We start from the raw sequence: 26,301 nt of genomic DNA, 5'->3' as shown, positions 1-26,301 counted from the left end.
TGCATTAGACTTTAATCTTTAATAGTATTGCTATAGGAATTCACTTCCCTGGACCAAGAATAGAATGCTAATTACATAAAAATACACACATATAAAAGTAATTCTCCATTTTCTTGTGGGGAAAAACAACCAAAGTGTAACTTCTAGAACAGTCAAAGTTTTTGAATTACAATTCAATTCTTGGTCACATCTTATTAGCACTAACATTTTAAATTAAACATTAGACAACCATTACAATTTATAAATGTAAGGTGCCATTACTGAGTAAATAAATTTCCCCCAGAGTGAATGTGTCCCTTCTCCCACCAACTAATGAGGCAGCAATATTCATTCGTTAGTTGAATTTTATTAGTAGATGAACCAACCCTCCAGCAAATATTAATTCTCATTTCCACCTTCCTCTTTCGTGTGTGTGTGTGTGTGTGTGTGTGTGTGTGTGTGTGTGTGTGTGTGTGTGTGTGTGTGTGTGTGTGTGCACCGACCATCTTTTTAATGCCATCAACAGCAAGATGAGTTTGGCTTGGGCTTTCGGTGCAGATTGACTGTGTCTGTCTGAATCAGGTGATCTGACTTATCTTCTGTAGCCAGAACTCTTCGAACGGCCTCCTCAAAGGCAGCTGCAACATTGGTGGAATCCTTTGCACTTGTTTCAAAGTACGGATAGTTGCCGTTGTCCCTGCACCAGGCTTGGGCTTCTTCTACAGACACTTGCCGTTCATTGATGTCGATCTTGTTGCCCAAAATCACAAAAGGAAAGTTCTCAGGCTCTTTCACATCAGCATAATATATGAATTCTTTCTTCCAGTTGTTCAGATTCTGGAAACTTTGAGAATCATCAACACTATAAGTAAGTAGGCAACAGTCAGAACCTCTGTAAAACGGCGTCCTCAGGCTTCGGAATCGCTCTTGACCAGCGGTGTCCCAAATCTGCATGGTAACAAAATGTCCATCCACCTCCAAATCTTTATTCAAAAATTCCACACCTATTGTGTGGAAGAGCTGGGAATCAAATTTATTGGTTACATATCTGTTCATAAGAGAGCTTTTGCCAACTCCACCATCTCCAAGAAGAATTACTTTAAAGAGAGACGATTTTCCTGCCATTATTAATAGTATGAGTCTTTACTTCAGAATTCTGAAAAAAAAGGGAGGTACCGTTACATGCCTTATTACTGTTTCAATCCACACAATTCTAATAAAATCAACGTTTAAATGAAATAAAAACACAGCCCTGATTCCTCTTTGCAAAGGAACAACACTGTCATTTACTGTCACTTAGACATGTACCAATTCCTATCCATTTTCATTATTCCCTTGAAATAACAGTAAAGTCTCACTCTTGCCCTTCCTTGCATCACAGCTGACTGTGAAACTAGACACCAAATCTAACCTCCAAGACCTTTCTGAGCCATCACTATCATAAACTCCTCTTAGCCCCAGCCACCCTAAACTGAGAGAGGTTGCAAGAGTCCAAAGTCCATAGGCTTAACAACTTCAAACAGCTCCTCAATGTCCAGTTCACTAATACATGTTCCTACAGCCCTTCCCCTAGTCACTTCAGAGATAGGCGCTATTGAGCAGGAAAGTCTGAAGCTTTCAGAATCTCACTGATTCAGATAAGAACTAAAAATCAATAAACTAGAGAGTACAAAAAGTTTACCGTCTTCATTGGCAGCACTATTTTGAGTTGCTAAGATCAGTGACAGCAGCATGGACTTTCTCATATAATAGAGCAAAAGACTCATAAAACTCATTTGGGCAGCTCCAACTCTTAGCAAATATGTACCCACGCTGCTGTCTACTGTTCTCTCTCTCTCTCTCTCTCTGTTCTCTCTCTCTCTGTTCTCTCTCTGTTCTCTCTCGTTCTCTCTCTCTCTCTCGTTCTCTCTCTCTCTCTGTTCTCTCTCTCTCTCTCTGTAAGCATGCATGAATGACAGAAGTCAATGCCAGATGTCTTCCACCTTTTTTATTTTTGAACAGGTGGAGTTTTAGACAAGGTCTCTAGCCTGAAGCTCCACTGATGTTGCTATGCTGGATGGCCAGCAAGCGAGCCAGATACCCTCCTGTCTCTGCCTCACTGGTGCTGGCATTATAGGTACAATTCCATAGCCAGTTTTTTACATGCGTACTCAGGTCCTCATGCTTACAAAACAGACACTTTAGCAACTGAGCCATCTCCCCAACCCCACATGTGTGTATAAAGTAAAGTGAAGACCAATCTTTAGTGAAAATGTGTTAATACATGATGTATGCCCTTTAAGGAAGTCCAGGGGCAGAAGAATTTTAAAGCTTTCCTACACTACAGGAAAGTCAGTCTGTGGAGGTGATATTTCTGATGCCTGTAACTATGGCTACTTCAGATCCTACTGATGGCACTATCCCTACTTGATGTTTTGTTTTAATTTCATTGTAATAAATTCAGAGCCAGGCAGTCATGGCACATGTCTTTAATCCTAGCACTTGGGAAGCAGAGGCAGGCAGATCTCTGTGAGTTCAAGGCCAGTCTGATCTACAGAGCAAGTTCCAGGACAGCCAGGGCTACACAGAGAAACCCTGTCTCAAAAGACAAAAACAAAAAAGTTAAACAAACATAAAACTTCTGGGTGGAAAAGCCCATAAAACTTGACCCCATCTTTATCAATTATCAACCTAATGCAAAGCCTGTTTGTTCCATAACTAATATTTGCCTTTGTTTCTACATAAGTTGAATCAAACTAAATCATCTAATATACAAATATTTCAGATTTAAGTATCTGTTAAGTATATCAAATTTTATGAAGAAAATTAAGTTTCTTACATCAGCACTGTCCAAAAGATTTTTACATAATGATGGAAAGGTCCAACATGGTACTCATTAGCTGTATGTGGCTGTTGAGCACTTGATAAACAAGAAACTGAATTTAATTAATTTAGGTACTGGGGATCGGGCCTTGTGCATGCTAAGCATTAAGACATCTACCACTGAGCTACACTTCTGGCCCCATTTCTTTAATTGTAGGCTAATTTAAATGGCCAAATTTAAAAAAAAACATTTAGTTATACTGGACAAGAGTCCTAAAATAAAAACACTCATGAGCTTTACCATGACAGTGCATGTTGTTGACTCCCATGGTGGGAAAATAAGAAATGAAGAATAATTGCTTTATCTACTAGGCTGAATTTCTATAACCAGTGTAGTAGATATTATCTGTTTGTCTCTTTATTAAATGTGAAGGTATCTAGTATGACTGAATACTTCTGTAACATACAGGAATTCTGCATTTCTAACTATATTTCCACTATTCAAAAAACAGCAGTTTAGATAGTGAGAGAAATCAAGTTAGTGGGAAAACATGAATAAAAAATGATCCAAAGCTGGGTGTGGTGGTATATGCATGAAATCCAAGCACTCAAGAGACAGTGGAAAGCCAATAAATAGCAAGCCTCACATAAGCTTGTGCTTATCCAGTTTCACAATGATATCAAGAGGTCCTGGCAAGTGACTGGCCAACCCCACCTAGGCTTATGTAAGTACCCTGGAGGATGTTCACAGTACATTGAAATCATATAATGATACACTTCTCAGAATGTGTCCTCATTGTGCTGTATTTCAACATAAGAGAAAACATCTGAAACTCACTCAAAATTATTAAAATTCTCCAATGATTTATTCTTCACACCTAACTCAACTTTAACTTGGCCATCCCACCACAACTGCTGTATAACAGTTTCCTCCCAGATTAAAACCTGCCATTTTGGAGGGAATCTTAAGATAGAGTGTTCGCAGGGAAGTGAAATACACACAAAAGCTCATTAAGACAGGAATTAAGCAACTCATAATAGTTTAGGAAGTCCCTGGAACTGACCAGATTCGCTAGGCTTCTCCCTCCCCAGCCCCAGAGAGAGAGGGGGGGAGGGAGGGAGAGAGAGAGAGAGGAGAGAGAGACAGAGAGAGAGAGAGAGAGAGAGAGAGAGAGAGAGAGAGAGAGAGAGAGAGAGAGAGAGAGAGAGAGAGAGAGAGAGAGAGAGAGACTGCTGAGAGACATTCTCAAGACAAGCAAAACTTCAAATAAGACTCAGACTAGTCTAAAGTGCTTAGAACACTGGTTCTCAACCTGTGGGTTGCAACCCTTTGGAGGTAGAATGACCTTTACACAAGAGTCCCTAAACAATCTGCATATTGGTTACATTACAATTCAGAACAGTAGCAAATACAGTTATAAAGTAACAACAAAAATAATACTATGGTTGGGGGTCACCACAACCAAAGGTTAAGAACCACTGGCTTAGGAGAAACAAAGAGTGGTATAGCTGCCTAGAAAAGGCTCAGATCAACATAACAAGCAAGAAGGGACAGTCCAATCTGTTGGGCTACCTGCAGGCTCTACCTACAAGCTGTCACCAATAATGGAAGGGATGCAGCTGTCTATGGGCATTTCTGTTCCTTTAAGTAACCCCTCACCCATATTCCTGTAAATAACTCCAACAAAACACATTGATTCACCAAACTACTCTTTAGTGGTTCTGTTGTCAATTCCCTATCTGGATGAGTCAATGTTTACTCACAGGAATAATGTCATACAACAACTCACTGTCTATGCCTTTGACAAAGCACGTGTTGCTACCTCAAGCTTGATGCTGCTTCTACTCCAACCCCAAAGTCACTGCTATGCCCTCAAACCTACTCAGCTTGGTCACTGCTGCTATTGAAAATCCTTTCCCATCAATCCCCATCAATGTTGTTCTTGTCATGAGGGACCAAAAATCAAAATTAATGAAAGCTTAAAAACTTGGGCCCTAAGTCTATACAAAGAAAGGGAACTTCTAATGGTGAAGGAAAATTTAACCCAGGAGTGCCATGGCTGGCATCTGAGCCCCTGCTCTCAGAGAAGGGGAGGTAACTGTCCATCACCCCTGTTAACATTCCTTTGCTAACTGCTGGTCCTAAAGGTCCCCTGCCAGCTGTAAAGATACCCAAGCCCAGGGGACAGCTGGCAGACCCTGTGACCCTGTAACCCTGCAAGCCCATGCCCTGTCTTATCTTACTCAAATGTATCTTACTTAAAATATATAGTTACTGCTTTACTCTGTACTTTGTATGACCTTAAGTAATTATTGAAACTGAAATTTGTGGCCTTCAGCCTTATGGTCTGCCCCTTTAAAAGCTTCTCTTTTTGGCTGGTTAGGATCTCATTTCCTTCACCATGGAAAGAGATCCAAGTTGGTCACCTTGAACAATAAATGAAACCTTTTGCTTTTGCATCAGAGTGTCGACTCCTTGGGTTAGTTTCTTGGCTCCTCGAACCTGGCACAAGATTTTGGTTCCCTGACTGGGAAGAGCGTGAGTCTCCCAGGACTCAGAACTCTGAGGGTTTCAACCCCAACTAGTTGGGTGAATAAATGTTTTATGTCTGTCTGTTAAGTGCATGTTCTTCTAATCTAGGAATCAAGGTACTTCTAGGCATCTAGGTACGCTAGCAAAACAGGTAATAGGTAACAGGCCAAGAGCTTGGCAGACATGCCTACAAGGCCAGGCCTGGTGAAGCAAGGAGACGTCCCCGACTTCCCATCTAGGTATTCAACCGAGAGTTGGATCAAACCTGCAATCTAGGTAAAACAGGGATCCAATTGAGGACTTCTCTAGGTAAAATAGGGGTCTAGGTAAATCTAGGAATCTAGGTATGGGCCTTTTCTTCTTTGTCTCAGCGCTGCGTTTGTCTGTCTGTCTGTCTTGTCTTACAGGGCACTGTCTCAGGACAGAATCTAATGGGACAGATCCCTTCCTCCCCTTTGAAAAACATACTTTCCTGCCACAGTGGTTCCCTGTGTGAAATTACAGCCTGGCGGGAGGACAGTACCCCCTGGCTCCTTGTGCCAAGCTTGGCCCAAGACCAGCTTGCACTGCCAGTCTGACAGAGCCTGGCCAGGCAGCTGAGGAGCAGCCACTGAGGGTCATTGGGTTAGGCAAAAGCACATGGGAACGGGTGGGCAGTTGGGCACTCAGAGCCAGAGCTGGTGCAGGACTCACCCTGCCCCTCCCTCCCTGCAGGCGATCAGAGGCCTGCCAGCGCACAGGGCACAAGCATCCTCCACCATGGCCCATGGCGTCTGTCAGTGGTGGCTGCACGGGTGACAAAGCCACGGGAGAAAGATGCCTGCAGGTCACGCACCAGACTGGCCAAGTGGTGGGTGCTTCCAAGTCTAAGTGTACCCAGCTGGCCATCCATTCCTGGGGAGCTGAGGCCACAGCGGGCCTAGCGGGGGACGGAGCCCAGATGGTCAACCAGGTGGTCAACCAGGTGTTCCCAGCAGGCCTGTGACTGCTGGATGGAGGGAAGCAGGGCATGTGTGAACTTTTAGAGACTATGCTGCCAGTAGGAAAGCCAGGGTCCCCCAAAGTTGGCACTCACTGGCTCATCGAGGCTCCCTCGTCGAGGCTCCCTCCTGCACTAGCAGATGAGACCCCTGTACCTATCTTGACAGCTGCCTACTCCTAGCCAGGCTTTGTGATGTAAAGTTACAGCCTGTGATGCTAGGGCCCTTTATGACATGGTAGGCAGACTTCCCTCCACCAGGGCTGCTCTGGTCATTCAGATTCAAGGGTTGGCTACAAATTACTATTAGGGTAATAAAAAGTTGTTTTTCAGAAACACTGGCAGCCAAGACACTTTGTGCCCACCAGCGCTGCCTCCCTTTCTTCCCAAGCCAAATTATGTTAAATTATGCCAGTTTGTATACTTTGGGAAGTTTTGACATTAAATTAAAAGTCAAAGATATACTGTGTTTAAAAAAATGATGCTTCTGCTTCCAGGGGAAAAAATACATAAGGGTTTTAGTAATTTAAACCTAATGGGTTACATTTATTTGTCATCATTTTTAAAAATTGGTACAAATTGATTAAGGAAGGGGGGGCTTTGGTAAAGGTTTTTTATGTTAACTAAAAACAAATAATAAGAAAATAAGAGCCATATAAAGTTTTTCTGTCGGGGCAGGGAATGCAGTGCCAACACTGTGTTTCCTGCTGAGGACTGAGGTGGAGAAATAAGGCTAAAAAAATAGATGGTGCATAGATGTGATGGCTATGTGCAGACTTGGTATGATCAGTCTGATGCAAAGAAGACCAAATGGGATAAAACTATGGATATATAGTTTGTATACCCAAGTCAAATGGGGGTGCAAATTCGGATGTCCACAGAATACACCACAGCAGCATTGGAAAGAGCTTCAGGTGCTGAGAATACAAGTCTACTTCTCTGGGCAATACAAGGTAGAACAGGAGAAAGGAATGGCCAGATGCAGGAGAGTTATAGGGAGGTAAGAAATTTATAAAGTTATTTAAAAAAACATGAAAGGAGAGCTGGTAAAGTCCACATAAACAGTAAAAGGAACAAGCAGTTAAGAGTGCGGAGGGTGCAGAGAGGCTCAGGGGAAGGCACCACACTGAGAAGGTACACTCAGGATTTAAAGTAAAATAAGAAGATAAGGCATTCACTTCAGCCATGCACCCCTGATGAGAGTCACCAATAAGAGGGGAAAAGAGAGAGACAAAGAGAAAAGGAGAGATTTGTCTAAGATGGGGATGTCTGAGGGAAATCAGAGAAAGAATGTAAGGAAATATAAAAAAAAATTTAATTAAAGAGGGTCAAAGAAAAGTCGTAAAAGTGTCAGGAGGATGTTTATTGTGGGCTCTCATATCTGCAAATACTAAATTTAAAATTAGTAATATGGGTTAAAATTTTTGACCATACCAGGTTAATTCTGTTTAAAAGTTTTGTTTATTTCTCAAAAGAAAATTATGTATATTTGTTTAAAAAGTTCTATCTGTGGTTTCTGGTATGAATGTAAGTTTTATTACAAGCATAGAGCTAAAACAAAATGGTTTAAATATTTTTGCTGTCTAATACTTATAGAAGTTAGTCATTTATGGACATAGCTCAAAATTTATCGCTGAGCTCTGATCATTAAATTTGGGTTATCAGGAATTCGAATGTCTTTAATAAAGACAGTATTAAAACTGTTTATAGTTAAATCTGTTAAAAATTAAAACTAGTTAAAAGGTTAAAACTAGGAACGCTGGGAAATGATAACATAAATTTAATAGTCTCCCAGATGATAATAGTTTTAGGGTGCTTTATTTTTGATACTGCAAAATGACATTAAAGGATTTTTAATTGTTTTTAAAAAGTTTTAAAAATGTTTAAGTTTATAAAGTTATAAGACATTTGTGCTTATGTTATATTGTTAATGTTTGTACTTAAATCAAAGAGCTAAAATTTATGATCACAAACATAAGCTTCAAATGCTAACAAAAGTTGAGGCATTTCTTATGGTATACTAAGACAATAATAAAGGGCTTAAAATAGCATCTAAGACCATAAGTCTCAATTCTTTGGAGGTTTAAAAATAAAAAAACAAAACCCTTTTATAAGGGTAGCCTAGGACCACCGGTATGTCAGATGTTTACATTGATAACAACAGAAAAATTTTGTAATAGGGATTACCACAACATGGGAAACTTTAAAAAGTCAAAGCATTAAGTTTGTAAAAGTAAACTTGACAGTGTAACGTCCTAGTTTTATAAAAGCTGGTAACCTATTGTAAGATGTTAAGAAATACAAGTTACTAGCCATCCTTATAAATAAACAAGTTTGTTGGTTATAGTCAAGCTAAGTACCAATGATTTATAACGGGGATAAACCTTACTCAGTCCCCTGTATGTTTTCAAAGGTTAAGCTTAAAACAAGTAACTAAAAACAAATTGTCAGAGTTACCTAGGCAGCAGACCTCTAATATTACAGATGCCCACAGAATATGCCATTTAAAATATTGATTAAAAAGCTTATAATATCAGACAGAGAATACCAGATCCTGACAGTGACCCAAGGTCTCTAAAGAAGATTATGGAGCACCACGGATTGTGACAACGAAGACCAGTGAGCGAGATGCTCAAATGTGATGCCTGCTACCAGGCAGGACCCGGCTCAGACTATGGACTGACTGCAGGACACTGGAGAATTGATTGCACCACTTTTGCCTAGACCAAATAAGGTCAGTCTTTTCCATGTCCCTCTTCCACAGAGAGAAAAAATCACTTTATGGAGCTGGTGAAGATTTACTTCTGCCTCCAATGCTATGGAGACTTGGGTATGGCTAGCTGTATATAGACTAGATCTTGGCATTTTTTAATAGATTCAAAAGTTACACAGAATTTAACCTTCTCAGATCTCTGATAGTATTGATGGTGGTTAGACTAGCCTTGATACAGCTCCTAAATAAGGATCTGAGGATATAAAGCCATATAAGTCTTCAGGATATAAAAATAACTTAAAATGCAAAAGTTCAGATCTTAATATTTAATAGTTCTAATAAGCTGGTGGAATGGTGGCTACCTATTGTTCAGTCACAAGCTCAAGGTTTTAAGATTTATTTTGGTTGTCATCTAAGTATAAACATGAGGGGCTTTTCATCAGGCCTAAAGCACCTCTGTCCAATCTCTACCTGGATCTCTCTGGACAGAAGAAAAATGTACAAGCTTCTAACCCAAATCTGCAGTTTTTGCTAGCACTCAAAGGTATAAGTATATTCCTACTGTTTTACAGATACCCAATATCTACTTTTTCTGCAATGTGGATTTCTGTACAGACTGGTAATGATAATATGTCTAAAACTTTTATGTCCTTTTATATAATAAAGTGCATATAGGCTTCAGAGGATCAAAAGTCATAAAGCTTGGATCCACTTCTCTCAGGTCAAAAGGACTCCAGATAAGTACAACTTTTGTTATCCCACTTGTCTGTTCCTGAGGATGGGATTTTCTCTCTGGTCTTGGGACTCCTGTCCTTCTTGATCATTAAAACTACGGGCCTAAGAGTTCTAATTAAGTACATAAGTTTTAACTTCTGTTCCCAGTTTAAACATGTCTCAACAGATTTTCACTACTGGCAGATGAGCATCAGTTGCTGACTACAGCCTGCTCCTAAAGACTGCTAGGCCTGGACTTGGCTGTGGATGTGAACCAGCCCAGCAGATGTGAACACTCCCATATCTTCAACTAGATGCAAACTAGATGCCTCTGATAAATGCGCCATTTTCTGAATCTCCTTTTTGCTTTTGACTAGCATTCAGCCTTCTTGGGGACCCTGACAATACCCTAAAAGTCAGCAGGAAGTACCATAAAAAAGAATACATCGCCCCTTTTCCCTGGTTGAGATGCTAAGTCAAAAGGAAACTCCCTTACACGGGGGACAAGAAGACAAGATACAAATTTACTAATCTGTATGCCAAACTTCCCCAGTTTTTTTTAATTGTCCATTGGTAACCCAAGAATGGGTTACCTATAAGAAATGGGGGAAATGAGGGATCAAAAATTAAAATTAATTGAAGTTTAAAAACTTGGGCCCTGCCGGGCAGTGGTGGCGCACACCTTTAATCCCAGCACTCAGGAGGCAGAGGCAGGTAGATCTCCGTGAGTTCGAGGCCAGGCTGGACCGACAGCCTCCAAAACAATACAGAGAAACCCTGTCTCGTAAAACAAAACAAAACAAAACAAAAAAAACTTGGGCCCTAAATCTATACAAAGAAAGGGAACTTCTAATGGTGAAGGAAAATTTAACTCCTTAAATTAGGAGTGCCATGGCTGGCATCTGAGCCCCTGCTCTCAGAGAAGGGGAGGTAACTGTCCATCACCCCTGTTAACATTCCTTTGCTAACTGCTGGTCCTAAAGATCCCCTGCCAGCTGTAAAGATACCCAGGCCCAGGGGACAGCTGGCAGACCCTGTGACCCTGTAACCCTGCAAGCCCATGCCCTGTCTTATCTTACTCAAATGTATCTTACTTAAAATATATAGTTACTGCTTTACTCTGTAGTTTGTATGACCTTAAGTAATTATTGAAACTGAAATTTGTGGCCTTCAGCCTTATGGTCTGCCCCTTTAAAAGCTTCTCTTTTTGGCTGGTGGATCTCATTTCCTCCACCATGGAAAGAGATCCAAGTTGGTCACCTTGAACAATAAATGAAACCTTTTGCTTTTGCATCACCTTGGGTTAGTCTCTGAGCTCCATGAACCTGACACAACAGTCACAGTTTTTAACTGACAAAAACACTAAAGTTTCATGATCTTACATAATTGTAGTGATCCTAATTATATGGGATTTTCTATTCATGACATTTAAAAGAAATTTTTCATTTGCTAATTCCACACACCAAGTAATATTTTTGACATGCACATTTACTGTTTGGGGGCTCCCAGACACTCCTACTTGGGAACATATGGGCCTTTCCTAACATTATTAACACACATGACCACCTCTTTGATTCTAACCTTAGAGTTGTACACAAATGCACATGGTGTAATAATTAAGTATATAAACCATCTTAGTTCTCAATGATATTTAAGAGAAGCCAACCTCGTTCAATCCACTCATTAACATAATCACAGCAAGCTTATGGAAATAAAAAAAATGATTCCTGTTCTTTTTGATGTGTGTGTGTGTGTGTGCCTGTACCAGGCAGTTGTGAGCTGCTTATTACATGGGTGCTGGGAACCAAACTGCAAGTACAAACACTTCTTTTAATTACTTAATCAATTTTTTGTTTTGTTTTGTTTTCCAGACAGGGTTTCCTGTGTAACTTCACTCTGTAGACCAGGCTGGCCTCAACCTCACAGAGACCCTCCTGCCTCTGCCTCCCAAGTGCTGGGATTAAAGGAGTGTGCCACCAAGTTCAGCTGAGTAAAAACACTATTAACTACCGAGTGCCTCTTTTCTTTTCTAAAAGCAGCAGAACCTTTGAGATTTCTTTAGCATAAGCTAAAGGAATAAAAATATCCTACCATGTAACTTTAAAAAATTCAGCTAAAAATAAATGTAATATGAACTGATATTCCACAGTTGGAAAGAGTATCTAAAAGCAATAATCTTTATCAAGTTTAATATAACTTAATACAGCTAAATTCTACAAATAAAGACATCTAAATTAAAAAAAAAGCATAATACACAGGTTGTGAACCTTACCCTTAGTTCAGTGCAAGCATCATTATCTGCAGGAGAAAAAAAAAAAAAACAAAGCTCACATTAGTGATATACATTTGTTTTGATGATTTTTTTCCTATAGTATTACAGATTGAACCCAAGGCTATGCATATGCTAGGCAAGCTCTACCAGTGAATTACATAACCCCAGGACTTTTATTACTTTTGAGACTGGGTCTCACTTCATTGCCCAGTCTGGTCTTGAACCTGCCCTGTACTCTAGGTCAGACCTTGAAATTTTCATTCTCTTACCTCAGCCTACAGAGTAACTAGGACTACATGCCTGTACCTGTTTTCATAATTTTAAGTGTAAAAATAATTAAATGTAAAAAAGCATTTAACTATATCTATATTTTTAATTTAAAAATACCCAAATGCTATCAATGATCTATCTCAGCCTTAAAAAAACGACCCTACATCATATATTGTATGTATTGTTTTTCCTCTGTCAAGATTACCTGCCCACCCTTCTTTTCTAACTTTCACATGCAGGCACAGCTATAAAATTATACTGGGAATTAAATCTGCCCAAATTTTGGATAGCTAAGAACCATGTTCCAGACAATGAAATAAGGAAACCACAGAGAAAACAGGAGCTAAGGGAGAGCAAGGCACCTATGTAGAGTTAGGTTAAGGCCAGGAGGTAGTGCAGTATCATGAAAGCATGTTCCTAGTACCAACCCAAGGGACACAGCCCAAGGGTGGGAGAACTTAATTCCCTAAAAGCGCATGGGAACAGCAGGGATAGCAGTGTCTGCCGACACGGGCTACTGAAACATGTACTCAGATAACTGCACACAGGTGTTTCACCACAGTGCCAGGCTTATTAGAAGAATGTAGGAACTTTCTGTGGGATGAGAACATGAAGTCCCAAGTAGGCAAGTTTACAGACAAGTTTCAAGTGGCCATAAACCACTATAAGCAGAACTATTGCACCCACTTGCCAATGCAGCTATACCTCACCCTGTCTCAAATACGTCCAATTCTAATGAACCTCTTTGCCATGCTCCTAATATTTACCATTCAGAATTTAGTACTCAACATGTCTACCATGCCTCGTAATAAAAACGAAATATGCTGGTTAAAAACATTCACAATAACACACAAAAAAACACATATTATATACCATTATAAAAGTGCTCATATTTTCTTCTTGGTTATCAACTTTTGAGACAAAAAATACATGTAGTATTATTCTACAACCACCTTCTCCCAAAAAGAAAATGAAACTTGGTTTAAAAAAAACTCCTAGAAATGATTTACCTAACTAAGGGAGTTGGAGAGAAGGCTCAGCAGGTTAGAGCACTACTGCTATCCAACCTCTGAAGTCTGTTCCAGTATATTCACAACTCACCACCACTCCCATCCAAAGCTACCACTGCCTCCAGTGGACTCCCCATCTTAGCCTGGGCTATGACCTTGGTTTAGGAGGCACCTTCGTACCACAGTGGTTACAAAACTCACCATCAGAGGCCTAGGTCAAATCACCTCATACAAAAAGCCTCCAAGATACCCTTTCTCTTTTCTTTGTACTCACTATCATTCACACCTTCACTATGATTTCCCACTTGCTTATATGCTCCCAGTTGCATATGTCTGTTTCCCAATTATAATGTCAAGTCCCCAGGAGGTACACAACACCTATGTCATCCATTCATTGATGACTAGTTTTATGTTAACTTGACAGAAGCTTTTTGGAAGAGGAGAACCTCAAATGAGAAAATGCTCCCTCCAGATTGGCTTCTGAGCAAGCCTGTGACTGAAGTCGGAGTGCACAGCTAAGTGTGGGCAGTGCCACCCCTGGGTTTGGTGGCCCTGGGTGCTATAATAAAGTAGTCTGAACAAGCCATGGGGAACAAGCCAGTAAACAGCATTCCACCATGATCCGCATCAGTTCCTGCTTCAGGTTCCTACCCTGACTTCCCTCATCAACGGCTGTGTGACTTAAGAGCTGTAAATTAAATTAACTCAGTGGAGTGTTAATCCGGTATGAAAGCAGATGAGGAAATGGGCAGTGATGAGTACATTAAGTTTTCTCCCCAAGATTTTTATGGTCATGATATTTTATCACAGCAACAGAAACCCTAATGAAGACAATTCATTTGTCCTATTTTTGTCTGCCACATTGAGTAAAATGTTCTGTGCATGGTGAAATGCAAATAAATGCTAAAATAAATCATTTCCTTTTTTATTTTTGTCATTCTATTATTATTTCTAGCTATACTTATATGTAAGTTCTTCCTCTAACTTTTGATATCCATTAAAATGTGGGGAAAATTGATTCTTGCAATTCTAATAAGAAAAACACTTTAAGTACTTTACAGACATCAACAAGAAGTGGGCATGCACATGCTGAAAAGCTAGCACATTCGTCTAGTAAGGTACCAAAGGGAGTTGATAAGCCACCTCCTCAAAACTTCAGAAACACATACTCCCTTTGCAACTTCTCACCCCTGAAAATTCTAATTGAATTTATCACTCCTCATTTAAATTTAGGAAGGTGTTTTCCTCTCCCCAAATTCACAAGTTCCTTTTGCATTCATTCACCCTGAATGCCTTAATTAGAGGCATCGTTACCATTTCACTTAAATTCCTAGCTTAAGAAGCTGAGCTTCAGGGCTGGAGAGATGGCCCAGAAGTTGGGAGCACTAGCTGTTCTCTGCCAGAGGACCCAAGTTCAGTTCCCAGCACCCACATGGCAGCTCATAACTGTCTGTAACTCCAAATCCAGGGGATCTGACACCTTCACACCAATGCACATGGAAATAAAGTTAAATAAATTATATATTTAAAAGGTCATGCTTATTTTTAAAAGAGAGAATGAAGCTGAGCTTCAGGCAGTGCAGGGTGGCTGAATTCAGGAGTTGAAGACATGTAGATCACAAGTTCAAGGCTAGCCTGGGCTACATAGTAAGCCTGAATGTAACTATGAGGGGGAACGGGGGGGGGGGTGATGAGGGAAGTCCTGTGTATATGTCAATAAAGCACTGTTGACCAATAGGGAAGCAAGATAGGTGGGATTAGGAGTCCAGGAGGACTCTGGGTAGGAGAAACACAGGAAGTCAAGATATAACCGCCATGGGGTAGGAAGCCCAGAAATTTCTCCGGTAAGAGAAATACTTAGATTAACAATTATGGGGTAATTACTTAAGTCAGAGCTAGCCAGTAAGAAACAAGCAAGGCCAACAGCTTCATAATTAATATAGCCTCCTGTGTGTTATTTGGGACTGATGCAGCTCTGGAACCAGGTTGGTGGGAAGGCGGGGGGTGGGGGCAAAGAGAGAAAATGAATGAGATATAAGCCAGAGATATCATGAAGTCTAATGGGTGCTAGCTCTATAGCAAAAAGGTAACAAAACAAGCAAACACAAACAAACCAGAACTAAGGAAAATACTACAAGAACAGGCCAACTTGGAGACTTAAGATTTTGCCAGGTGGTGCTGGGAAGGCGCAGTGGTGCAGGTGGCGGTAGTGCAGACCTAGACAGAGAGATCTCTGTGAGATTGAGGCCAGCCTGGTCTATAGAGTGAGTTCCAGGACAACCAGAGCTATCTCGGGGGGAAAAATTGTCAAAGTGAAGTAAGTTTATCTAGCACTGAATACTGACTCAAAGATAGGAAAGGTCAATAAAACAAAAAAAAATTGTGGAAATCAAACCATAAAAAAACAAACGATCTCTGACAAAGCACATACTCTATTTAAGTAACTCATTCCAGTAAGTACACTTTCTGGAAAATGAAGCATCTAACTGAATAAAAACATACATTAATTTTTCATAAGAGCACATCTGTAGTTGGGTACGGTAAGAGGACAAAAGATTCAATTAAACAACTAAATAACAGATAATTCAGAACTTTCTGTATTGCTGGAGATGTCCAATGAACCACGTAGTCAATGAACATCTGAAATGTGCTTAAGTTTGCTTAACTGAATTTTTAACTTCATTTTAATTAAAGCATTCCACAATACTAGTAGCTACTGTATCAGACAAAGGAGGTCTACAAAGTGATGAGTGAACAAGAGAGGGGCAATCCCTAGAATCCCATGTGGTCTCAGGATAAGTATAATAATAATGGAACAGAAACCTGTATGCTTGAACTTTATACTGGAAAGATTGTGTTATGGTGTGGTGTGTATGTGTGCATGAGGGCACTGCATACGGAAGCCACAGAACAACCTTGGATGCTATCCACCTCATTTGAGACAGGATCTTCCATTGGCCTAAATGCCCACCAATTAGACTCAACTGACTGGCTAGAGAACCCCAAGGATCCTCCTGTTTCTATCTCCCTAGCACTGAGATTATAAGAGCTTGTTACCAAGCCTGGCATTTTTTGCCTGGGATTTAGGGATCATACGTCCTCATGCTTGTGACTAGGTCTGACCTTAAGTTTTAATACATTTTATTTATTTACTTGTGTATGTGTGCCACACAAGAGTACAACTTGTGGGAAGTGGTTCTCTCCCTCCACTATGTGGTTTAGGCATAAACCTCAGATCTCCAACTCTGAACCAACTCACTGGCCCATAAAACAGTTTTCCACAAAAAAGAAAAGGGTGGGAATAGCTTAGGTTGTTCTTTTCAGACATGGTCTCCTATATATCCCTGACTGCCCTGGATTTCTCAATGTAAACCAGAAACAAGACAGATCCACCTACCTTTGTGTCCCTGAGAGCTGGGATGAAAGGTGTGTGCTGTTATGCCCAATTTAAGGCTGAATTTTAAAAGGCAAAATGAAAACAGAATGAAACAGAGAAAAGTCACAAGAATAATGGGAAACTGGTGTGGTATCCCAGACCCGTAATCCTAACGGGACTGAAATTTTGAAGCTAGCCTGGACTACAAAGCAAGACCTTATCTAAAAAAAATACTAGGAATTATGGCTGAGGGTTTAAGAAAATTAAATTATGAAAGGGACGAATCTAAACATGTATATTAGAAAAATAAAATCAGCAAAACACAAACCAAATACAATCCACAACATACTAAAGTGACCAAGATAATGGCCATTTTGTCATGAATCCATTTTGTTTGCTTAGACTGTTCTCACCCAATGTCCCATCCTCCCTAAACAGTCACATCTGCCTTAGACATTTGAGATTGCCATGGCCCAGGGTCCAGATATATTAAACAAAACAATTAATGTAAACTAAACTAACTGAAAAATGTACAAGTCAAAAAATAATTGTAATATTATGTCTGAAATAACAATTATGCTCTGCCAGGAACAGACATTTCACAGTTACTCTTACCTTCATCCAACTTTGATTTGAGTTAATGGTCTTTGTGATTTTTGTCTTTAAAACACTACCTCTGAGCCGGGCGTTGGTGGCGCACGCCTTTAATCCCAGCACTCGGGAGGCAGAGGCAGGCGGATCTCTGTAGTCCGAGGCCAGCCTGGTCTACAAGAGCTAGTTCCAGGACAGTCTCCAAAGCTACAGAGAAACCCTGTCTCGAAAAACCAAAAAAAAAAAAAAAAAAAAAAAAAACACTACTTCTGAGCTTCAACACCAAGAGACTTTGAGGCATGAACCCGTTCTTGGTTGCTGACTAATGATATAAATATAGAAAGAGCAGCTGTTTGTTAAGACTCAACTAGATTAAAGGCTTAGAAATCCCATCCTACCTACAGAGAAGTTGTCACCAGTCCAATGCCAGACACACTGCAAGTAGCTCTTCATAAATGTTTCCTGAATGTAACGGACACCTCTCCAGTAGCATCCAGTTTAATCCTACTGAGATGCTAGAATGGACTCTTCTCACAGAAAACCTTTCCAAGCCTAGACTTATTCTACCCATCACTGCCTATGTCCCCATCTGCCTCCACACTAGATTAACTCCCCAGAGTTACACACCTCCATTCCCTGGAACATCAGCAAGTCATCAGAAAATGGCCACTAGCCAATCCAATGGCTTCTTCTCACTTCTCAACACAGTGCCCTAAAGCAAAAGAAAGAAGAATGAAGGTTTTTTTGTTTTGGTTTTTTTTGTCTCTCCATCTGTGGCCATGATAACTGACAGCAAATTCCTTGAAGACACACATGCCACAGAATCTCAGAAGGGTAATCATGTTTTCTAAAACAACTGAGGAAATGGACACTCACTTGACAAAGTATCTTGCTAGTAAAACACATTTACCCAGAGGTGAGGTGGGATCCTTCCTGTCTTAATAAGGACTAGCCACTCCCCCATTATCGCCTCAGTGGGAAGAGTTATGGACTTCAACCTCAGGACAGTACATTCTTTGAGACGTTGTTAGGAAAGGGAGCCACCTGGCTGAAGAAAGCTGATGATGTCAGGGAGAAAGCAGACTCTCGTCAGTGGTTTCATGAACTATTTTAGAAAATTTTCAAGAGAGGGTTATTGTCACTTTAGGGCCCTGTGTTGAGAAGTGAGAAGAAGCCATTGGATTGGCTAGTGGCCATTTTCTGATGACTTGCTGATGTTCCAGGGAATGGAGGTGTGTAACTCTGGGGAGTTAATCTAGTGTGGAGGCAGATGGGGACATAGGCAGTGAAGGGTAGAATAAGTCTAGGCTTGGTAACTATGAAGTCTGTTTCTTGGATGTACATGACACCTCTTCAGTGGCACCCAGTTTAACCCTACTGAGATACTAGAATGGACTCTTCTCACAGGAAATCTTTCAAAGTCACACTTAAGTTCACCTTACCCTCTCTCACCTCAGGGCCACACAAGAACTTCCAGTCCCTTTATAGTAGCAGTATTCAAAGTCAATATGGCAAAGCATGTTATTTATCCTTCCAAGACCTCTTCTGTCTTATCTACCTGATTCAATCATACAAAGAATTCTGTCTACTTCCTTCCCAACCCATTGCCATTGTCTTATTGAGTTAAATATCTTAACAGCTACTGCTTACTACAATAAATCTATTAAGTATCTGTCTTAATACTCTGACAAAGGCTACGTAAGAAAGTTTGTGACTTACAGTTGAAGGGAAGCGAGAAAGGATACAGCCTACCACAGCAGGGAAGTCAAGGCAACCAAGAATCTCAAGTGACTAGTCATATTGCATCACAATGAGGAGCAGGAGAGGATGAATACATGTGGCTCCTTTTCTCCAAGTACACAACTCAGGATCCCAACCAGAAAATGGTGTTAGCCACAATGGAGGGCTTTTCCCACCTCAGTTAAACAGGATGCCCACAAGTCTACAAGTTGACAACACTAACCATCACAGTATCTAAGACATAGCTTCTTAAGAATCTCCCACAGATCAGATACTACCCCCCATGCTTCACAGATCAGACACAGGAAGCTAACCAAGATTACCCATCTCCAGGACCAGCTAAACACAGTAGGTCAAAAGTGGTAACCTCACCCCCAAGTGACAGTAAGGACTCAAAAAAAAAATACACGGCCAAAAAAAAAGCCACCAAGAAAAAACTATTTTAGATGAAAATCAACAAAATTTAGAGAATGGCAAGCTAATCCTACAGAGGTGGCAGTGTGGAGCTCAAGAAGAAATGACTGACAAGGAAACTCAGCCAGAGGACTGAAAAGCCACTGCCTAGTTCTCCAGCAGTATTCCAACCAGAGACAGGAAAAGACTGGAAGCCGGAGCACTCTGAAAGAACAGGCACCCTCCTACCACCCCAGCACATTTGCTTTCTGAACAAGTGCACAGAGTAGACAATGGGGAGAAAAGAGATACAAAGTAGGGATGAGGGACAGTCTGCATAGGAAACCTGGGCTGTGCTTTCCTTTGCAGCCCGTTCCCCTCAGCATTCCAAAACTACAAGCTGGGGAGAAAAGCTTACAGACTTAAAGAAAGGGGAGTGGTAGGGAATTACAAACCAACTTTAATGCCTTGTTTCCTTACCACTAAATAAATCTTTACACAAACTCTAATGGAAAACACCAACATCTAATGCTATGGTTCCTAACTATATGGCTTCACAGGAGTATGACAGGCTACTCTAAATGTTAAAGGAAACAGAGATGCTGGCATTGTATGGTACCATGCTCAAGGGAGTTCAAATTCAACACTACATAGCACACATTTCTTCTGGTGACATAACTTTGTGAAGGTGCATCTGCCCAGGATCACAGGAAAAAAAATTAAAGGATGATTATAAGGATGGTAACTGTCTGTTTACTGCAAACCAACTGTTTTTTTCAAATCACTAGAATTCAGTCGGGGAGTGGTGGCACCAGCACTCAGGAGGCAGAGGCAGGTGGATCCCTGTGAGTTCAAAGTCAGCATGGTCTACAAAGCATGTTCCAGGATAGCTAGGGCTGTTACACAGAGAAACTCTGTCTCAAAAAAAAAGGGTTATAATTCATAATTCATTCCAGACTACTCTGCTTTCACCAACATGTGGCCCCCTAACAGTTTTTTTTATTTGACTTCCTACTATAATGTGTATGTATGTAGTCCAGGTCTACTTACCAGTTCAAACATAGAAGCTTGAAACCATAGAAGCTTGAAACCAGAAGACTAGAGCGACCCTATAAGCTTAAGACAGCAACCCAAAGATTTCCATTTGTTTTTATTCTACTTTGTTTTGGAGGCAGGGTCTCATGTTGTCCAAGATGGCCTAGAATTTCCTATACTGCCAAGGATGGCCTTGAAGTCCTAATCTCCTGTCTTTGTCTCCCACGTGCCTGGATTACAGGCAAACATTACCAAGCCTGGCCTTTTTGGCCCTGTTAGAATCATTCAACACTCTACCTTTTAGGAGCAAGATACTGAAATAAGTGTGAGGCATTTACACATTTCTCTTACACTGCTAACACTAGCTGCTTATGAGCAACTACCTCTTGGAAGCTATCTTAAAATTTCTGTACCCGAACACTTACTCCAAATAACCAAAACCTGGGATTAAACTAGTTCAGCCCTTTACTCTTAGATTAAAACAAACATAGTCATGGAATGAATGAGTGGAATCCTTCCATATTGTTTCTCCAGCCTGTCAACACAATGGCAAACATGTATAATGCGTTCAGCCCAAGACAAAAGTGGAGTCTGTGTCCACAAAGTATGAAGCCAGGCCCGACTGCCTCACACAGAGCTGTTATCTTACTTAACACCCACTGACTACATCTCCAGGTCCTGTCTGTCTCTCCAATGCAATGACATTCTACAGCTTGAAATCATCAGGGTCAAAAATTAACAAACGGTAGTGGAAAAATCCAGAATGTGGAAATACCCAGAGCACATAACAGTATGTACAATACCAAGAGTCACATTGAGAAACACATTTCTCCTTCAAGTTATCTAACCAGCCCAGGCACCCTGAGGCAAAGCAGGCTTGGAACTGCCACAGGCCTGCCCGGCCACGCCATGCCATGCGCCGCCACGGCCACGGCCACCACCACCACCACCTACACACCTAGTTGGCTCCAGGTATCCTACCTCAGGTAGCCTGACCTTTCATTTGCTTCCTGATTTCCCACCAAACTCCCTGAGGCGTTTTCTGACTTCAGTTCCTCCCCTCCCCAACAGCTGTTTAATAAATGGCCTCTGTGGATGACCTGGAAGTTACAAACCCTATTTTCTTATACTAGCTTTTATTATCTACATAGCTTTCAACTTAGCCTCATTGGGCACCACTTCTAATTGGCTTATTTCCTCCTGCTACTTAGCCAACAAACTGCCCAGGGCAGAATTGTGGCAGTTAATATTTGCTGTCTCTACCTGACATACATACTCTTGCAGACATTAGGAAGTATTTACAAAGAAAGCAATGTGGTGACATAACTATGCTAGAGTAGCAAGACAAATAGTAACTGAACAAGACTCCTGGCACCAATTCCTCTTGACCCTTCCCAGAAAAGCAAAACAAAAACCCACATACCTTTGTTAGACTGCATGTACTGGCAATCATTTTCAGGTGATATGAAACTCAGCATTCCTGTAACCTGCCCCCCAAGCACCACACACACTCCCCACAGCAGAGAATATCTGGTAAGCAAGCAATAGAGAAATCTGTATTTGTTAGCAAAGAAAAACACTGTGCAGTGGCAGGAGTCAAAAGCCAGTTTCAGAGCTGGGGAGATGGCTCCATGGGTAACAAAACTTGCTGTGCAGGCAAGAGGCCCTGAGTTCGAACCCCCAGAAAAAGCTGGCTGTGGTCTCATGAAAACGAAGATTATTGCAGCTTATTAACCACTAGCCTAACTCCAGGTTCAGTGAGAGACTGTCTCAAGGGACTATACAAGGGAATATAGTACTGGATACTCCACATCCTTCTCACCCCCAGACACCTGCATATATGCCATACATGCACTCACATCCACAAACAAACCTACTGACTATGTGACTTTTTTCTCAGGAAATGCTAAACAGATTCAACCCTTCCCCCACCCCACCCCCACAACCATCACCTATCCCCAAGGTTCACCTAACAGTAATAACTGCCACTAGAATGGAGCAGCATACACTCTGACTGGTCTCAGACAAGCATGGAAAAAATCAGGCTGAAAAACACCAAAAAAAATGCCAGCTGGAGAAATGGCTCAGCAGTTATGAGCACTGGCTGCTCTTCCAGAGGACCTAGGTTTGATTCCCAGCACCCACTTGGCAGTTCACACCCATCTGTAACTCCATTCCAGGGGATCCATTACTCTCTTCTGGCCTCCATAGACCGAAAATGGTGAACAGACGCACATGCAAGCAAAACACCTATATACATAAACACAAATTAAATAAATTGGAGGGGGGAGCTTTGTATTTGTTTTTTGAGACAGGGTCTCCCTGTGTAATAATCGCGGCTGTCCTGGAAGTCACTCTGTAAACCAGGCTAGCCTGGAACTCACTAGAGATCCACCTGCCTCTACCTCCCAAGTGCTGGAATTAGAGACGTGCACTATCACTGTTTTGCTAAAAATAAATAAATCTTTAAAAAGAAAATTATACAAGTGTTATTTTTAAATTTTTCATTTTATTTCTTGATTTCAACAATAAAACACCTATCTATTATCTACTGAGGCTAAATTTAAGCAAGATGCTTATATTCATTAAGAATAGCTTCTCCAGCTGAGCACTGGTGGCACACAGCTTTAATCCCAGCACTCAGGAGGCAGAGGCAGGAGGATCTCTGTGAGTTCGAGGCCAGTCTGGTCTACAGAGTGAGTTCCAGAACAGCCTCCAAAACAATACAGAGGCATTCTGTCTCGAAAAGCCAAAAAACAAAGTTTCTCCAGGCAAGAGGACTGTGAGTTGGATTGAGTTTGCAGGCCAGCCTCCTGGTCTACAAAGTGAATTTGCAGCCAGCTGAAACCACACAGTGACACCTTATTATGGGGGAAAAAAGACTAGTCTCTAGCTATAGTTTGGTAAATGCACACACCTAATTCAACTATACAAAACTAAAGAGCACAGCAACTGTCCTCCACTTCATCTAAGTCTGCTCAGAAAAGAATGCCATGACACAGGTACTTCTGTGCTGGGTGTGGATGTGTTGTTTCCTTAATGAGCACCTGACTCAGTTCCTGAGTAGTCCAAAAAACAAACTCTGTTCTAGGACCACGTCAGAACCTGGTCCTATGATTGCGACTACACTGCAAGCTTCAGGAAGGTGAAGGCTTCCCCTATTCTTCCTTCTGGCCAGCACCTTTGTACCAGTGCCCAGCAAGTTGCTCAGAAAATGTCTGTGGATGAATGGAATAATGAAGAAACAAACTTAATTAAATCCAGAGGAATGGTTCCCAATATCTTGAAAGCTTTTCTCACTTTTGTCTTAGAAAAAAAAAAAAGATCCCGAAACTTGTGTGGTAGTGCATCCCTGTAATCCCAGAATTTAGAAGGCCATGGCAGTAAGATCAAGAGTTCAAAGCCAGTCTCTGATAATATACCAAATTTGAGACCAGCTTAAAAATAAAAAACAAACAAACCATGAAACAACAAAAAATGGATTCTGTTACCAGGTATTCATATACCTCTTAATAAAGAGAATTTTCCCCTCAGCAAGCTTTTAAAATAATACAAATGCTATCCTGAATAGTAAAATCACATTGTGCTTAAAGAACTATAGAAGTCTGATGTGACATGGAGTTATGAACCAAAAATGCTTCCACACATTTTTCAAATATCTGTTGAGAGGATAAAATTTCCCCCCAGTGCAAAACTACTACTCTAAAAAGCCCACAAACATGTTCTGTAAATCAGCACTGCTCCCTCATTCCCTAGGTGACCTTGGAGAGATCTGACCCTCCCAGGTCCCAGCAAATTCATCATTTGTAAAACAGAACCATTGCTTTGGAAAGACCAGGAAAACAAGTTCAAGTGATATGGTGTAGGACTTCGAAATAAACAGTAAGAAATTGAAGATTAAAAAAAATTGCTAGAACTAAAAGAACTTCAGGCCTCCAGAGTGCTATAGTATAAAATAGAAGTCGTTGGATAGGGAAAATGTAAAAATAATCTCTAGAAAAAGAGAACACCATCAATGTATTTGCTAGCCTCCAACAATGGATGTTCTAATTTTTGCTTGTCTATTCTAACCTTGCAGAAAACAAAAATGTCACTAAATCCCCAAATGTTCTAAGTAAATAAGCCTCCAAAGCACAAACATTGCAGTACAACAAGAAACTACAATGTACATGAAAACCTTGAAAAAAACTGCCCACCACTGTAAGATATGTAAGATATGGCACTCTGATGTTAGATACTTTGGAGTTCTACACAATGAATGATAACTTCGACCTAGGATTATATAAGAAAAGTAAAGGCAGGCTACTTAAGTCCCTAAGAGCTGGGACTTTTGCTCAGGGGTAGAGAGCTCTTGCTTAGCAAGCTCAAGGCCCAGGGTTTGGTCTCCAGCAATGGAAGGAGACGAGTAAAGAAAGAAAAGAAAAAGGAAAATAGTCCTTAGTTGAAAGCCCTGGGTTTCCTTCAACTCTAGTTGAGATTTCAGGCAGTGTAGGGATTTTCCACTGCAGTGAAACTAGCCAGAAAAAAAAAACTTGTATAAACAAAACAAAACCCAAATTCAGTCTGTTGATTTTATGATTTTATGAGGACGCTGTGAAAAGACTGGTCACGTGCCAATTTGGAAACTTGCAGAAAAGTTATTCCTCAAAAGAAGTATGATCACGGGATGTGTCATCACTTAAAAAACAAAACAATAATACACACACCAACCATTTGGTAAGCACTTAAAAAGTCTCATCTGGTCTTTTCACGTACTAAGATGGAAGAAAAGCAAGAACGCGATTCTGAAACCTCAGTCAAGATCTGAATCAATGTTCCCAACCGCCTACATGGTCTTTGCCCTGGTTTTATCTTTCAAGCTCCCTCACCTGCGTGGGCCAAAGACATTAAGTAAATGCTCAACTGGGTAGGATGTCAGAGGTCGTCAAACTCAAATAACACAAGCGCCCTTGCTTTCCTCAGCATTAGTCAGTCACTCCAGAGCAAGATTTGGTCTCGAGTGAGTGTGGCCCTATGTGGTTAGGGGAAAGACGGGTGTATATGTGTGTACCCAGGTGTTTGCGTTATTTGTCCGTGTGCGCATCTCTCCACCACCCTAAGAGTTTGGGGGTTTGGGTGTATCTCCTCCCCGGGGTGCTTTATAGATTTCTCTTCGTGTGTGTGTGTGTGTGTGTAGCGCGCGCGCGCGTGTGTGTGTGTGTGTGGTAGCGCGTGCGCGCGCGTGTGTGTGTGGTAGCGCGCACACCCGTGGGCGTAAGTGTCTCGAGTGGTTGGGTGTGTGTCCCTTTGCTCGTGTGTTTGAGTGGGCAAGCCGATGTTTCCTCCTGCGTCAGTCACCAGACTGGGGGACAAGCCGCCCCTGTGGCCCAGCAATCTACAAGCCCGCGCCAATCTGGCGCGCCCCTCGCCCCAGGCGGCCCCCAGCTCCTGTGGGCGCGCTCACCCTCAACCAGCTCTGACCCAAGCCCCCGCTCACCTTCCAGCCACACACAGGACGCCCCGGGAGGTGTTGGCCAGCCCGCCTGGACGCAACCAGGGAAGAAAGAGCGCCGGAGGCTCGTCGGCGTAGAGAGCGTTACTCAGCTCCAGCTCCGAAAGCGGGCGACTTCGGCAGAAGGATCAATATGGCGGCCGGCCGGGGCGGGGCCGAAGCGATAGGCGGGGCCTAGGCAGTGGGGCGACGGGGCGGGGCCTAAGTCGGCGGGGCGGAGCCTGGAATGTTAGATGGGGCCGAGGAGGGGGCAGGGCCTGCGTCTGTGGGGGCGGGGCCAAGAGCTGAGGGGCGGGACCCGATGCTGCGAGACTGAACCCTGAGGCAAACACCCTGATGCGGGTCCCAGGAATGTAGGGACGAGGATAATGGAGCCAGGAAGTCTGGAGTCTGCTCTCCCAAC

The 26,301-nt window shown here is 41.7% G+C and overlaps 1 protein-coding gene across 3 annotated transcripts; it reads right to left on the bottom strand.

The window, feature by feature from the left end:
• Rab9a (RAB9A, member RAS oncogene family) lies at positions 1–26,041 on the bottom strand. Of its 3 annotated transcripts, XM_040744054.1 has the most exons (5): positions 25,884–26,041; positions 17,867–17,951; positions 16,670–16,725; positions 11,993–12,018; positions 1–1,135 (listed from the first exon to the last, which is right to left on the bottom strand). In XM_040744054.1, the coding sequence occupies exon 5, from the start codon at positions 1,102–1,104 to the stop codon at positions 499–501; it is 606 nt and encodes a 201-aa protein (XP_040599988.1). In that variant the 5' UTR covers positions 1,105–1,135; positions 11,993–12,018; positions 16,670–16,725; positions 17,867–17,951; positions 25,884–26,041; the 3' UTR covers positions 1–498. The 3 variants fall into 3 exon arrangements, with proteins under 3 accessions (XP_040599988.1, XP_040599986.1, XP_040599987.1); XM_040744052.1 differs by lacking the exon at positions 16,670–16,725; XM_040744053.1 differs by lacking the exons at positions 16,670–16,725; positions 17,867–17,951.
• Positions 26,042–26,301: the final 260 nt, after the last annotated feature.

The sequence above is a fragment of the Mesocricetus auratus genome, unplaced genomic scaffold (assembly GCF_017639785.1).
Source record: "Mesocricetus auratus isolate SY011 unplaced genomic scaffold, BCM_Maur_2.0 Super-Scaffold_100003, whole genome shotgun sequence".
In the NCBI taxonomy this organism is placed as follows: Eukaryota; Metazoa; Chordata; class Mammalia; order Rodentia; family Cricetidae; genus Mesocricetus; species Mesocricetus auratus.
This window is presented reverse-complemented; position numbering and strand designations above follow the sequence as displayed.